This window comes from Brachyhypopomus gauderio, chromosome 14, assembly GCF_052324685.1.
Source record: "Brachyhypopomus gauderio isolate BG-103 chromosome 14, BGAUD_0.2, whole genome shotgun sequence".
Taxonomy (NCBI): Eukaryota; Metazoa; Chordata; class Actinopteri; order Gymnotiformes; family Hypopomidae; genus Brachyhypopomus; species Brachyhypopomus gauderio.
The window spans coordinates 15,176,961-15,190,464 of NC_135224.1; the positions used below are offsets into that span (position 1 = coordinate 15,176,961).

The following is a 13,504-nucleotide window of genomic DNA, read 5'->3' on the forward strand; positions in this document are numbered from 1 at the left end:
AGAAAGAAGAGAGACGACAGGAGGATGAACCCCGTAGCTGTGCCAAGACAGGAAGCAGCTCATGCATACACTCTCACAGACGGCATGTCAAAAGTTCAATCGCATATCACACACACGCTCGCCTTTTCAAAGACATTCTTTCCCAAATCGGAGGAACCACGGAGGCAAAGATGAACACCTGCACAGCTACACAGCAAGCGGGTGGGTGGTTTCATCAGAAGTGCTTGTGTTTTGCTATAGCAGACTGTACGCTGGAGTATGTGGGCACAGGAGGGGTTTAAACCTCTGCTAGCCTGTAGTGTGTCGCGTGGTCTGACTGTGAGCAAACCATATTCGCGGCACGCTCATCCCCTGTGTGTCTTCATGCTAGTTCAACACGGCAGCGCCATTAAAGGAACAGTTCAGCAGAAAGAAAACATGATGGAAACGCTCATACTGTGCTCCAACCCCGATGCAGTAAGTCGGCCGCGGGTTGCTCGTTTTGGCCAGGAGCTACAAGGCTAATGTTGATAGCCATTTCACCCAAACTTCTTACGGGTCCAAATCTTCACTCATATCTGACCACAACCAAGTAATGTAACAGGCTTGCCAACATAGTTTAGGGTGAATAAGAACCACTCTTGAGCTGAATAGTGTGACTTCATGTAGGCAGCCATTCCAAACAAATGGGTTTATTTTAAAATGACATAGCTTAATAGGGCTTGTATGAAGGATTTGAAGATTTGTATGTCTCTCTGAAAATGGGGAAATGGCGTTCGGTAATTGCTGGTTACAATTGCTCAGTAGCTTTAGTGCAAAACGCGTAGAATTGTATGATGGGTTACATTTGAGATGGAAAACTCCATTTGACCTTGTGTGTACCATTCCTTTAATGGCAGAGGTGTGTAGTGACCATATCCAAGCTGATAAAAGTGTATACTGTTAAAAGTCACTGCACTGTAAACCATGACTGTATAATCTGATCCAAAGTATGAATGTGACGACGCTCAAAATGTAGGGCTAATTATGGGGGGAAATGGACAAGGGGCAAATATTACTGGGGCTAATGATGTAAAGGAACAGACTGTGAGGTCCTGGTTGGCTGGCTAATGCCCCTTGCCTTCACTATTAGTCTGTGCTGGTGTGAGCGCTACAGCGTGCCGTGTGCCGCTTGTGCCAATCGCATGATTGGGTATTCTGTGATCATGTGATTGGTTAATCTGAGTTTGAGCCCACCCACCCCACAACCCTTTAGACACCATGACAACGATGCCACATGAGTGGAAGAAAAGCATGGAGGCCATACCATGCTAGAGCTCCTTACGGTCAGCTTCAGAGACAACGAGAGACAGCAAAGAGGCTTTTCAGACACATGACACCATCACCGCTCTGTATCCTCTCTGTTAATAATAGTCTTATAAGATATGAAACGTGCAACACCACGATGACAAATATCGACTTCTCTGACATTCATTCGGGGATTGTTTTCTGCTTTTCCTTTTTTGTTCGCTTTTGCGTTTTGTTCATTCTGTCGGGGGAGGGGGACAGGTCCCGGATTCGGATTCAATTTACAAGAACCGGGGGTTTCTGCAGACTAGGCAGCTACACTGGGGACAACACTCCTTCTTCCTACAGTCCCAGGTGTCCATCACAGACATAACAGAGTCCATCAGTGACATCACCGAGTGATAGACGCCGCCCACTTGGCCTGTGTCAAGATTGGGTAATGTGTGAGCAGGGCTGGATGGGCACAAGGGAGAAAGACTGCAGACAAGACGGGTCAGACGGGTGAGCCACATTTCGCTTCGCAGTTCAGCCGCAGTTTGCTTATTTGGGGCGGGTTTTCCCTCAAGTTTGCTTTTTGGGAAAAAACATGCCAGGTTAGTGTGAGGAAGGGGGTGGTGGGAGGGAGGAAGGAAAAGAACTGAGGGAAAAGGAGTGGAGTCGTAACGCAGGCTAAAGGAGGAATGGCATGAGCAAGGGATGAATAGGAAGAAAAGCAAGAACCGGGGCAAGCAAACCAAGGGGGTGGTGAAGAAAACCGCATTTCAACAGAAGACAAACGACGCAGCAAAAACCATGAGAAAGAGGACAAACCAAAGGAGGAGGAAAAGAAAACAAATCAAACAAAAACAATTCAGAAGCTTCACATATATACAGGAACTATTTTATCCAATTTGTTTAACTTAACCAGGGCAAAATTGTTAAAATAGTTCACGTTTACATAGGCACCAAGACATTCCTTATAAGCTTACTTAGTGTAAACATTGAGAAAATCAATGAAAAGCATGTGTAGCTGCCAATCGTGTGGGCTACTCAAGAAAAACCAAAGACCCAGAGCAGACGGGAACGCGTCGACGTGGGCGGGGCTGCCTCGCCGAGCGCGCCTGCCGTCCTGACCCCTCACTGGCGTGTGCCTGGCGCGGCCATGAGAGCGGGTCCTACCTGAGGCGTCTCCCGCCGCCGTGCGGCCGATGTTGCTCAGCAGGTGGTCGATGTTGGGGACGGGCTGAGACTGCACCGTGCTGTCCTGCTGGGCAGCAGCCTGTGGGGAGGAGAAGGGGGGTGGACGGGTGACGGCGGGGGGGAGAAGGGTGGAGAGATAAAGGTACAGAGACTAAAGGGGTCAGCGCGGAGATCAAAGCGTTTCAGTTGCTCGCGATCAGACCGGCTACAGCCAGCCGTTTAGTTAACTGCCCCTAATGACGGGGACGCTGTGGCTGTCATTCCTGACACAGACAGTAAGGGCTGTGGAGGCACTTCTCACGTGGCATACAGTCTTTAACAGGGATACTCACTACAGGGTCCTCATCTCCTTCTTCGGTGAAGAACCAGTCATACTGTAAGAGAATCGGATTTTGGTGAACATTTCTGAAATGATCAAAGTCGCTCTTAAAAACGCAGGCGGTCAGGCAAGCAGACGGCCCTGCTCTGACCTGCTGAATGAGGGTCTCCACAATCTTGTACTGGTCAGGCATGTGGGTGACCATGTGGGTCATGTTGTCTTCAGAGGTTCTGACCAGCGTCGGCCCAAACACGATCGCCAGGTTACGGGGCTCCATCTGAGAAACCAATACGGAGTAAATCCTCACCCCTCCGTACACTCAACTCCAGCACATAAAACCTCTCTAAAATTTAATTGTGCCCTACAACACATTGTTATGATATGTCCAAATAACTGGGCCTACCTTATTCTTCTCACAGTTCTCAGAGACGGTTTTCAGGTGACCGGAGAGGAACTTAAGGGTTTCGTAGTGATGGTCGGGCAGCTCGCGGATCTGCAGAGGAAGAGAATGTAGCAGGTATTAGGGATGCACCGAAATGAAAATTCCTAGCCGAAACCGAAAACCGAAAATGAGGAAACCAAGGCCGAAAGCCGAAAACCGAAACACCGAAACACATTATGCCAATTATTAGTAACATTGGATTTATGGCTAACCTCACTAAAATCAAGGCATTGCTATTCAAAGAATAAATCAACTACAAATACAAATAACTACAAAATATTTATTTAGCACTGACATTACAGTAATGCATATTATAAGATAAAATTAGTGGTGGGCCGTTAACGGCGATACCGCTGACAACGGCCGACCACTAATTAAATTAAACTCGCTTGCAGACCGTTTTTATCTGAGAGGATAAATATGTATTTTATACGAGTTAAATTTAATTATAACTGACTGGCCTGAAAGATAAATATAAATTCTCTCATAAAAACGTGACGCGAGTTGCAACAACATTAAACAGCTCAGGTAAACACACTTCTGAGAAATGTCGTCTGCTCGGTAAAACATAACGGGGCTCAATGTGCTCTATTAGCCTACGAAATCCCTACGACAGAGAACGGCTGATCGTCTAAGGCAACGAGTTCCATAATTTTTGGTGTAATGTCCTTTGCCTCGGCGCCATCACTGGAAAACTTTTTTGCTAGCTTTATCCAAATAAGCGCGTGCAGGTGGCGATTCTTGCTTGCGTCATCACAGCACATTGTTTCGGCCGTGTTGTTTCGGTGATGAAAGTATTTCGGCCGAAAACCGAAAATGCAAATTTAAGCCATTTCGGCCGAAAATTTTCGGTGGCCGAATTTTCGGTGCATCCCTAGCAGGTATGGTGCTTTCTGCTCACAGAGCCTGACACAGAGTCTGATCGTTGGTTAAACTGCTCACCAGACGCTTCAGGGTCTTCAGACGCTCCACGTTATCTTCCCTTCGATTGGCCTCGATGAAGTCGGAGTACTTTTCTGTAAACAGACAAGAAACCTGAACTAACTGTACAACAAAGCCCAGGCCATAAGCCAAACAGTCAGAAAAGGGAGGGATATAATAAAAACAACTTCCATTACCAACTGTGTCCTCTAGGTGCCGCCCTTACTCTGCATTAAAACTGAAGCATAAGGATGTTCAACTGCTTCAAAAGGGGAAATCCCATTAATTTCCCCAACTCTTAACTTAGGGCATGTTAACAAAACACAGAAAGAATTTATGTGTCCGTTTCATACCATTAGTAAACAGAGGATCTGGGAGTTTCCTAAAGAAGGACTTGAGCAAGCTGCTGATTACGTTGAGATCTCGCCATTTCTATGAGAAATACAAAGAGAAGAAGTGAGTGAGGGTGAGTGTGTGTATACAGCACAAGTGTGGACCACTGCACATTTATGCTGCAATTTCTGCACTGCCCGAGTGAAAGGCCACGGCTCACAACGATGATTCGGCCACTGTCACTGATGATTCGGGCGGGTCCACTCACATCTTCGTCCGTGTCGATGTCAGTGATGCCCTTGGTGTCCAGCTCCTCCTGCATGCTGGAGATGGCGGCGTTGTTGCCCGGGACCCTGTAGATGCCCGTGTACTCTAGGCCTCTCTCTTCAACCAGCTTACAGCACACCTCCACGATCAAAGGCACACACTGCACACACGCGCACACACGCACACACGTGAAAAACAAAGCAAGCGGACAGAGAAGCTTCCGTGTCGTACCAAACAGACTACGGGGCTCTTACCCTGTTGTTGTGTGCTGGGGGGCAGCTGTCCAGCCGTACGCCGAACGTGACCCCCGCCGGGCTCTTCTTCTCCTGGGGCTTCTTCTTCAGCCCTGGAAGGCCTCTCTTCCACGCTGCCTTGTCCCGCGGCGGACTGCTGTCATCTGGGACACAGTGGTATAAGATGACAACTTAAGAGGTCTGCAGAGGCACTGCTGTTTGTATACCCCTGAAAACCTGTCCCAGACTTCTGAAATGTATAAAAGTTGACCATATCCCATAGTGACATCAGTATAAATGTGTGTGTACCTCTGCTGTTCCCCTTCTGTCTGTATGTATGTATGTGTGTGTGTGTGTGTGTGTGTGTGTGTGTGTGTGTGTACCTTTGCTGTTCTTCTCCGGCTCAGTCCTGGGAGAGTGTGTACTTTGGCCTTTGCCGTCCGTGACCCCAAGCAGAGTATGTTTAATGCTGAGAGACTGTCGCAAGGCTTTGGGGGAAGGCTCGGTCTTGCTGGGGGGAGCACTGCCACACACACACACAAAAATTTGAGATGTGCGTGTGTGTGTGTGTGTGTATTATATATATATATAAACCTGCCAGCATGGCCTTACCTCATGGAAATGTACTCTTTGATCTTCCTGTTGATCAGGTCAGCGCTGGTCACGGCCGCGTTCTGTGGTGGGGACAGAGAGATGGTAAGGTAAGGAAAGGTAAGGAGGCAGTTGTGCCTGGCCTCGGAGAGAGGGAGACCGACAGGACGTCCTGATCATGGCCGCGGGGGCCTGTTGTTAAGGCTCACACCTTCAGCAAACAATGTCTGACTGCTCTTTAATGCCGTGCTGATCGATGACAAAAGCATTGTGCCTTGCAGAGGCGTGAGCCCGATTTACATGGAGAGCAATCTGATACCTAAAAGCTGTGTATTTCTCATAAGGATCTGAAAGAGACTGTTATCTCCCCTTAACCTGTAGACACGGTCTGCTTCTCTGGCTAAAGAAGCACTTGTCGGAGCCTTTACAAAACTCTCTTCATCATCCCACAGAGCAGAAAGGGGCCAAACCACTGCAACACAGTAGCTGTCTGAAGCGTAGTGCAGCATTAATATGGTATCATGGCATTAAGTCCAAATACTCAATAAATTACAAAACTGGAGTAACACTGGATCCAGAGGTTGAAGCACCACTTCTCCAGTATCTGGGACCATCAGCTGTATTTCAGCTGGAGAAGAAGCGGGTGAAACATGACTTTGAGAAGAAGAACTTCCAGAACTGTCTGGTGACTCACACGTAATCTGCGCTGTGCTTAAAAACATCATCAACATCACCACCAGCAGCTCCTGTCTGTCCCCGAGATGAATCACGCCACATCCCGGGACTGCCAGTCTCTAAACGCCCACGGAGACGGCGGACGCCTACCTCCTCGTCCAGGTTGCTGCTCTCCTGGATGACGCGGATCCAGGACAGCATGTCGTCGCGTCCCTCAGCCTGAAACAGGTACTCGCAGTCGGACGTGGTGAGGCGCAGCACGTTCTTGCGCTTGGTGTCGCTGTAGGAGATGTCGATCAGGCAGGCCTTGACGCTCACTGGCTGAGGCTCCTCCTCCAATTGACAGTTGACGTGCGCCAGCCCCTCCCTCCTGTCCTTATATAGGTAGAGGGCGTGGCCCCGCAGCACGGCGTACATTTGTTTCCACGGCCGCATGCCCCTACCCACGCGCTGCGGAGAGGGAGGAGGGAGGGTCCGACATGAAAGTTGCGCACGGCATCGTCAATCATATGATGGAGGGGGTGGGGGTGACTCTGGGATGGATGATATCTGACTGGTGCGAGTCTCCGTGAGAACAGAGCTGGAGACAAGTGAGAAGACGCGGAGAAGAATGTCCTACGTACTTTGTTTTTGTCCGTGTTGAGCTGTCTGAAGTGCAGCCATCCCTCCTTGGAGGAGTCGGTGAAGATGTCTGAGGAGGAATCTCGCCTGGAGCTGGAGTCGTCGGAGGACTTGTGTCCGTCCAGAGCCTGCAGCCACAAAGCAGGAGTCAGCGGAAAACCCAACCAGTAGGGTGGTTCGTAATTGGCAGCGTTAAGAAAATAGCGTGTGTAAACTACATGCATTCTTTAGCATATTAAAGATGAGTGGATTGCAGAGATGAGGGAGGTTGTTCGAGTGCTGTGCTGGATGGATAAGGCCATCTCACCTTCTTAAAGACCTTAAGACTTGTCTTGCTCGTACGCCTAAAACACAGAAACACAAGGTAAGGGTGGCCATGCAGTCCACTGCCTTCCTGAACATCTTGTAGATGAATCGCAGGTTGTGGTTATGGACTCACCCTCCTCCCTCCTCCCTGTAGTTGTCTAAACCCTCATCATAAGATTTGGAGCGTTCTGTTTTGGTTCCGCTTTGTTCCAGAATAGCATTCCTGAGGGACTCTGTGCACAGATACACAAACCCAGGAGAGATCAAACGTACGAACACGAGCGCACACACACACACAGAGGCAGAGAGGATATGTGCTATCTAGGGTTGCAACGGTATGAGATTTTCACGGTATGATAACCGTCTCAGAAAATACCGCGGTATCACGGTTATCACGGTATCACAGTTAGTTTGTATATTATTAAAAGATACACCGACCCTTAAAGAAATTACAAGTTATTTTTGTTCAATTAACTATTTATTGTAGAAACCTGGAACTATTGTATACAAAATGTGTCCTTTAAAAAAATAAGCTGTACACATGTTTATATAAATACTGCAAAATTAGAGAAACCTAAATCATGGATTTCAGTACAATTATTTAAGTTTAAATTATTTAATATCTGATAAACTCAGCCTGGGTCAGTGTCTGATCAACAACTGTTGTAAACGTCCGTTGTACTGCCAAGTTGGAATATAACCAGATACTGCAGGAAGAGAGGATTTATTTCTGACATCATCACAATAGAGATTTCTATTTTAAGGTTTTCACACCGAGTCTGGTTTTAACATATCAAAAACAGGTACGTTAGAATTTGAACGCATGTAAATTAATAGCGTCTTTCACATCCAGTGAAAGCAATGACCATAAAAAGCTAGGTTTATACTTTCACTAGTGACCGTAGCACGCGACTCCGCACAGTTCTTTTGTCTTACGTTAACAAATACGAGCCTCTTTTAATTCCAGGACAAAACATGAGAGAACGTGAAGACGTTAAGATTGGGCGTTTTGGAAATAAACAACCATTAAATAATGTGATGAAAAAGCGAATTATTTCGAGTATATGTATAAATATTTAACTTAATTAAGTTTAAGGTGCTGGGAAATATTGAAACGGACCTTTAAAGTGACGTACAAGTGTTTTAATTCCACCTTTTAAACGTGTATGAATCCTGCAAACGTGACTTTGTTCATTGCGCTGAGGCGCAGCGCGCAAAGTTACAAAATTCGAGAGGTGTACGACCTCGCGAATCGACAGCGCGCGAGACCCTCGCGCACGGGCGGAGCCACCGCGATTACGTCATTTTCGCCACTGATTTTAGTTTAGCTTTTTTTTTGTAAAAAAATGTGTTAAGTCTGATGCACTTTCTGCCATTCTCACTGCTGTGTGCTGAGTAGCTGAACCGGAGCGGAGTTGCGCATGCGCGGGTCAGTTTCTCCGCTGGCTTGCTTTTTACCGGTAATAAGCAAACGCACACGGTATGATAACCGTGCATTTTAATACCGTGGTATACCGTGAAACCGGTTACCGCTGCAACCCTAGTGCTATCACAATAACGAATGTATACACCTGTGCGTTTTCATTGTAAAGATTACTGTGTGAGACTACACGCCACGCCCCACACACACACACACACACACACACACACACACACACACACACACACACACACACACAGCACATCTTTGGTCACCCTGGTCGTGGGAGAGCTGCCGGCGCATGTGGGGGCTGGGTGTTTTTGGACTCGGGGTGTCTGCAGCTCCGGCCGGAGCCGTCGAGATGACAGCTGATGCGGGAATGTGGGCGGCGCCGCGGTCCACGCTCGGACTGGCGGGCTCATCTGCAAACAGCACAACGACAGGAGCAGCTAAGAAGCAAAACGAGGATTGCGCACACACATTTCTGTGAACTGTAAAAACATCTGTTAAACTAGCTGATCTCCATGCAATTGATGAACATTCCACATATGAACCTTCGGCCTGCTCTACTGTACGCCGGGGTCCCAGTCGGTTCGCCGCTGGCCCGGGTTTGTTAGAGTTCAGCAAAGATCATTAAGTAGCCAAGGAAACTGAATCTGAAACTTCCATGAAACCAACTAGCAGTTGTACTGATGATAACTTGGCAAAGTGAGAGTCTTGCTGCTTTTCTCCGAACATAGAACAAGAATTGAACGCAAATAACGACGGCTGCACACTGACGCAAATTGGAAAACAGTAACGTGGTTGTGGTTTCCTTACTAACAGCTAAGCTTTTTATTTTTTCTAACAGGTACAATGAACCCTGCGAAATTGGCATGGTGTGGCTGAGTGGACAGACAGCTATGATTTAACCGCACGCCCCCAGAACTCTCAGCAACAGTCACACTGGGAACGTCGAAGCTTTCCAGTGTGAAGCACTCAAAATTCCTGTGAATTGTACGGGAAAGCATTCGATGATTAACTCGAAAGTAATGTAGTGGCAACAGCGTTATACAAAATCTACTGACTCAATCCATTAACAGTTGATGAACTGCACGAGCTGCTTCAGGAAATGCTCAGGAAACTACTGTTTCTTAGGTTTGACGATATTGTTTTGGGGATTGCAGTCAATCGGAACGAGACCGATACTCGACGCGGTATCAGCCATACGCTAGCGATGCTCAAAGATGACCCAGTTTCTGGTACGGATGTACGCGTCTGGGCCTAAATTGCAAGCATGGCGTATGGGGCCAACGAACAGAAAGTTTCCTAGGAACGAGGGCGGTTTAATCTGTCCCATTTGAGAGAGCTAAAAAACTCTCGAGGTCCTGTGAAGTCCTGAGTTCTGAAAAAGCCCAGAGTGCAGAGCTGCTCTGTGCTGCCATGGGGCGGGAGCTGCTAAAATTAAAGAGCGTGCCCTAGTTCCAGCCTCCGCCTGGCTCCCGAACAGGGCCAAGGGGAAGGTGTTTAAGCACCCTGTGGGGCTTAGTCACAGAAACCCACCAAGCCCTAGAGCGCCGCCTATGGGCAAACCCTGGGACCCTGGCCTTTTGGTTTTGGGCTAGCGACTTGGCCAGCACTGCTAAGCTTGCCACCTGATCACAAAATCCAAGTAAATCAGTCACGTGCATAAATGTTATCATATTCGACTGATCCATGCGCTAAAAAACACACAACATTAAAATTTGCATTCATAGCTGAAGGATACATCTGCAGACAAATTATGCTTACAAATATTCACACCAGCAGAATATAAAAACGTTGAACGGATTCTACAGAAGGAGTTGGTATCAAGGACCTGAGGGCAAGCCACTGAATGACTAGCCACTGTTCAGAGGATGTCTGCCAAAGATGGCTGACTGGAATCTTCCAGAACATTGCAGCATTTCACATAATGTTCTCCAGTAGTCTGCCGGTTCAGTTCTTTGGCCATGTTCTTAGCCAATCAGGGATCAGCATGTTCCAGTGAGCTTAAGGGGTGGCTCAGCTGGGGTACATACAGAAACTGGGTGTGGGGGAAAAGATGAAGAACCTCAACAATGGAAAGAGGACTTCAAATTCTCCCGTACAGAAATAGCAGCTTGTTCTGAAGGCATGCCCTGATGCAGAAGGTTTGCTGTTCTCCCAGTGAGACCTGGTTTCACCAGCCTGCTGACTGGTGATGTCTCTGTGCACAAACCTCACTAACATCCAATTCCCACACTTTGGGAAGCCATGAGGGGTTCTGCCTGTTTGGGTTTTATCCATGCGGGTGACAAAAGTGGTGACACTTTTAAAAATTAAGACAATTAAAACAATATACTGTTCTATTCAAGCAATACCTACAGTACACAAAAGAACAGTGTGGAACAGGCCTAACCCTTCTCTGTCTGCTCTGGAGGACCCACGAAGTTCAGACACGTGTGAGAGAAAAAAAGCATTAAGGTAGTGACACCATTATAAGTTCAAAGCTGAAAACACAATCTTTATCGGAGTACAGCATGGAACATTTGCTGTTTCTTATACACATGCAAAGAATGGCAGTTTTCACACAGCTTCTCACCTCATCCAATTAATGTGCACAATGTATGCAACAGTTATATATTGTGATTACATCATTACTGCGATATGTCTTCCAATATATTGAAACATGGCAGTGAATGCTACTTAAGATTTGGTTAAAAACCAAACTAGATTATTTTGAGCAATATTGTTTACATTCGTTGAGTTATATGAATACTGTGATTCATCAAAACAGCCACAGGCCTGCTCAGGAAGCTCTCGGCATAACAGACATGTGCGATGAGTCCACGTTCGTGGAGTCACGCGCCATTCTACACTCCCTGAAGCCGCATGACTGAGGTGGAGTTCAGATCGGATAGAAACCTTCTACTGTGCCACTACATTGGTTAGTCCACATCGAAGGAGCGCAAGTTAGAAAGCAATCTGTAGCCTCGTTCATTCAACAACTTTGCCAAGACAACCGATACACGCTCCAGAACTGTCAGAAGCAGCAAGCATGACCATTCTTGAGCAATGAACTGTGACAGAATCCTTTGATAACCATCATGGGCGATTACCTTTCACATAAACAAATGAACATCTTACAGCTTACACAGGACTTTCTGCTTTAGTGCTGTACTAAGCAGTCATTCAAAATGTAAGGAGTATCCACACTGGGGTTCCAACTGACCATCCTGCTCCAACCGCAAGTAGAACCTCTGACATTCTTCACAGGGCACGCACAGGCCTGCCTCGCCCATCCAGACCCAGGGCCACCACAGTCTCTCCACCAGTAACATGCCTCCCATGTTCAGATGGGGAATCGTAGAAACCAGTGCATATCTGCGCTCTCCGCAATGACCCGGTCCATTCAGTCATGTGCGGAATATGGACTAGACTAGACAGCTAAACCCACAAACGCTAAACACGCATCCGCTGTCTCCGCTAACACGCACCGCTTAACGTCCAAATAAACCTGACAAAATCATAGGAAAAGGACGAGGCGCTTCTGAAAGACCGAATCCGCCAGAGACCGCAGAGCCAGGAGTGCTTGAGGGCAGCAGTCCTGGCGGAGCGGACCCGCCTTCCAGCGGAGATGATGAATGGAGCTCCAATCGTCCGCGGCGAGAAGCGACATGACGGGCCGGGACTTCAGAGTCCGCTGAAACGAGCCATTGATGGCGGCGTGGGCAGCTGAATCGGGGGCTGTGTTCTCGGGCTGCTGGGTGATGGATGGTGTTGCTGGGGCTGGCTGAGACATGGCATTGTGTACACCTGCTACCAGGGCACCAACCACTACGGAGCCCACAGATCTGACCATCAGATCAGCAGCAATACGTCTCCATTGTTTTACATTTATGGGTCAAACTAGTGTTTTTTACTGGGAATTGCAGTTGCATTTAAAAGACCAAAGATATCACATATGGTCTTATATGCAATGTTATATAATTCACACAATGTTGTAACTTAATACAAACCACTTTAATAGCTGGCTGGTTCTTAATGCTATGCATATTTACCTCCACGGTTAACCATAAAGAGGAGACACCTGCCTGCCTTAATACTTATACTTCCAAGATGTCATACAATCTTGGAATGTCACTTCTAATGCATGATCACAAATTTAAAAGACAAGAATCAAGAGCGAGTGAAAGCCGAGTACTTGTATATGTACTCATTCACTCATGCTTGGGATGGGTGTTGTCTGTCCCTTTTTAGGTTGTCTTTTGGTTTTCTTAATTCCATCTTGTCTGGACTCTGGAATTCTATCCTCCGTGTCCACATCTCTAAATCATCGACACTAAGCATCATTATGATGTCAGAGCAGAAAAACAGGTATTATGATATCATGATGTTCCATTGCTAGGATGGAAGAAACATGCATCTGCTATGAGCAGTAACACACAAATTATTTAAAATCATACACTGATTGATTGATTGGGATTTTTAGATTATGTCTCTCGCAGTGGACATGCACCTAAGATGAAAATTTCAGACCCCTCCATGATTTCTAAGTGGGAGAACTTGCAAAGGGTGTTCAAATACATATTTTCCTCACTCTTTACACACACACACACACACACACACACACACACACACACACACACACACACACACACACACACACATACACAAAATCTATTTTGTTATGTTTTATAGCATATATTATAGCGCATGTTATAGCAACAAAAAAATTACAACAAAGCCCCTATGGACTATCAGGCAGCGGAGCGGTTATTGATCTACAAACACTCAACTCCTGGAGCTGCCACAGCTGTATCATCATAGGGACCTAACGGTACATGTGCGATCAATTAGCACGAACCAAACTGCTCAGCCTACACATAGGGTCTCCGAGCATGTGTGGCTGGACGATCTTGCGCTAGTCACACACACTCCTACTCGCCGAT

General features: G+C 47.0%; 1 protein-coding gene across 3 annotated transcripts in view; it reads right to left on the reverse strand.

Annotated features, from left to right (window-relative positions):
• Nucleotides 1-13,504, reverse strand: part of arhgap21b (Rho GTPase activating protein 21b) — a 44,899-nt gene that overhangs the window by 3,596 nt on the left and 27,799 nt on the right. For all 3 annotated transcript variants that reach the window (XM_076973750.1, XM_076973749.1, XM_076973751.1), the window contains 15 exons: nucleotides 8,849-8,995; nucleotides 7,287-7,386; nucleotides 7,155-7,191; nucleotides 6,850-6,975; nucleotides 6,377-6,676; nucleotides 5,573-5,634; nucleotides 5,344-5,483; nucleotides 4,982-5,124; nucleotides 4,729-4,887; nucleotides 4,481-4,559; nucleotides 4,149-4,222; nucleotides 3,168-3,257; nucleotides 2,916-3,041; nucleotides 2,778-2,819; nucleotides 2,425-2,524 (listed from right to left, as the gene is read on the reverse strand). In XM_076973750.1, the coding sequence (XP_076829865.1) occupies nucleotides 2,425-2,524; nucleotides 2,778-2,819; nucleotides 2,916-3,041; nucleotides 3,168-3,257; nucleotides 4,149-4,222; nucleotides 4,481-4,559; nucleotides 4,729-4,887; nucleotides 4,982-5,124; nucleotides 5,344-5,483; nucleotides 5,573-5,634; nucleotides 6,377-6,676; nucleotides 6,850-6,975; nucleotides 7,155-7,191; nucleotides 7,287-7,386; nucleotides 8,849-8,995 (1,725 nt within the window). The remainder of the gene's footprint in view (nucleotides 1-2,424; nucleotides 2,525-2,777; nucleotides 2,820-2,915; nucleotides 3,042-3,167; nucleotides 3,258-4,148; nucleotides 4,223-4,480; nucleotides 4,560-4,728; nucleotides 4,888-4,981; nucleotides 5,125-5,343; nucleotides 5,484-5,572; nucleotides 5,635-6,376; nucleotides 6,677-6,849; nucleotides 6,976-7,154; nucleotides 7,192-7,286; nucleotides 7,387-8,848; nucleotides 8,996-13,504) is intronic.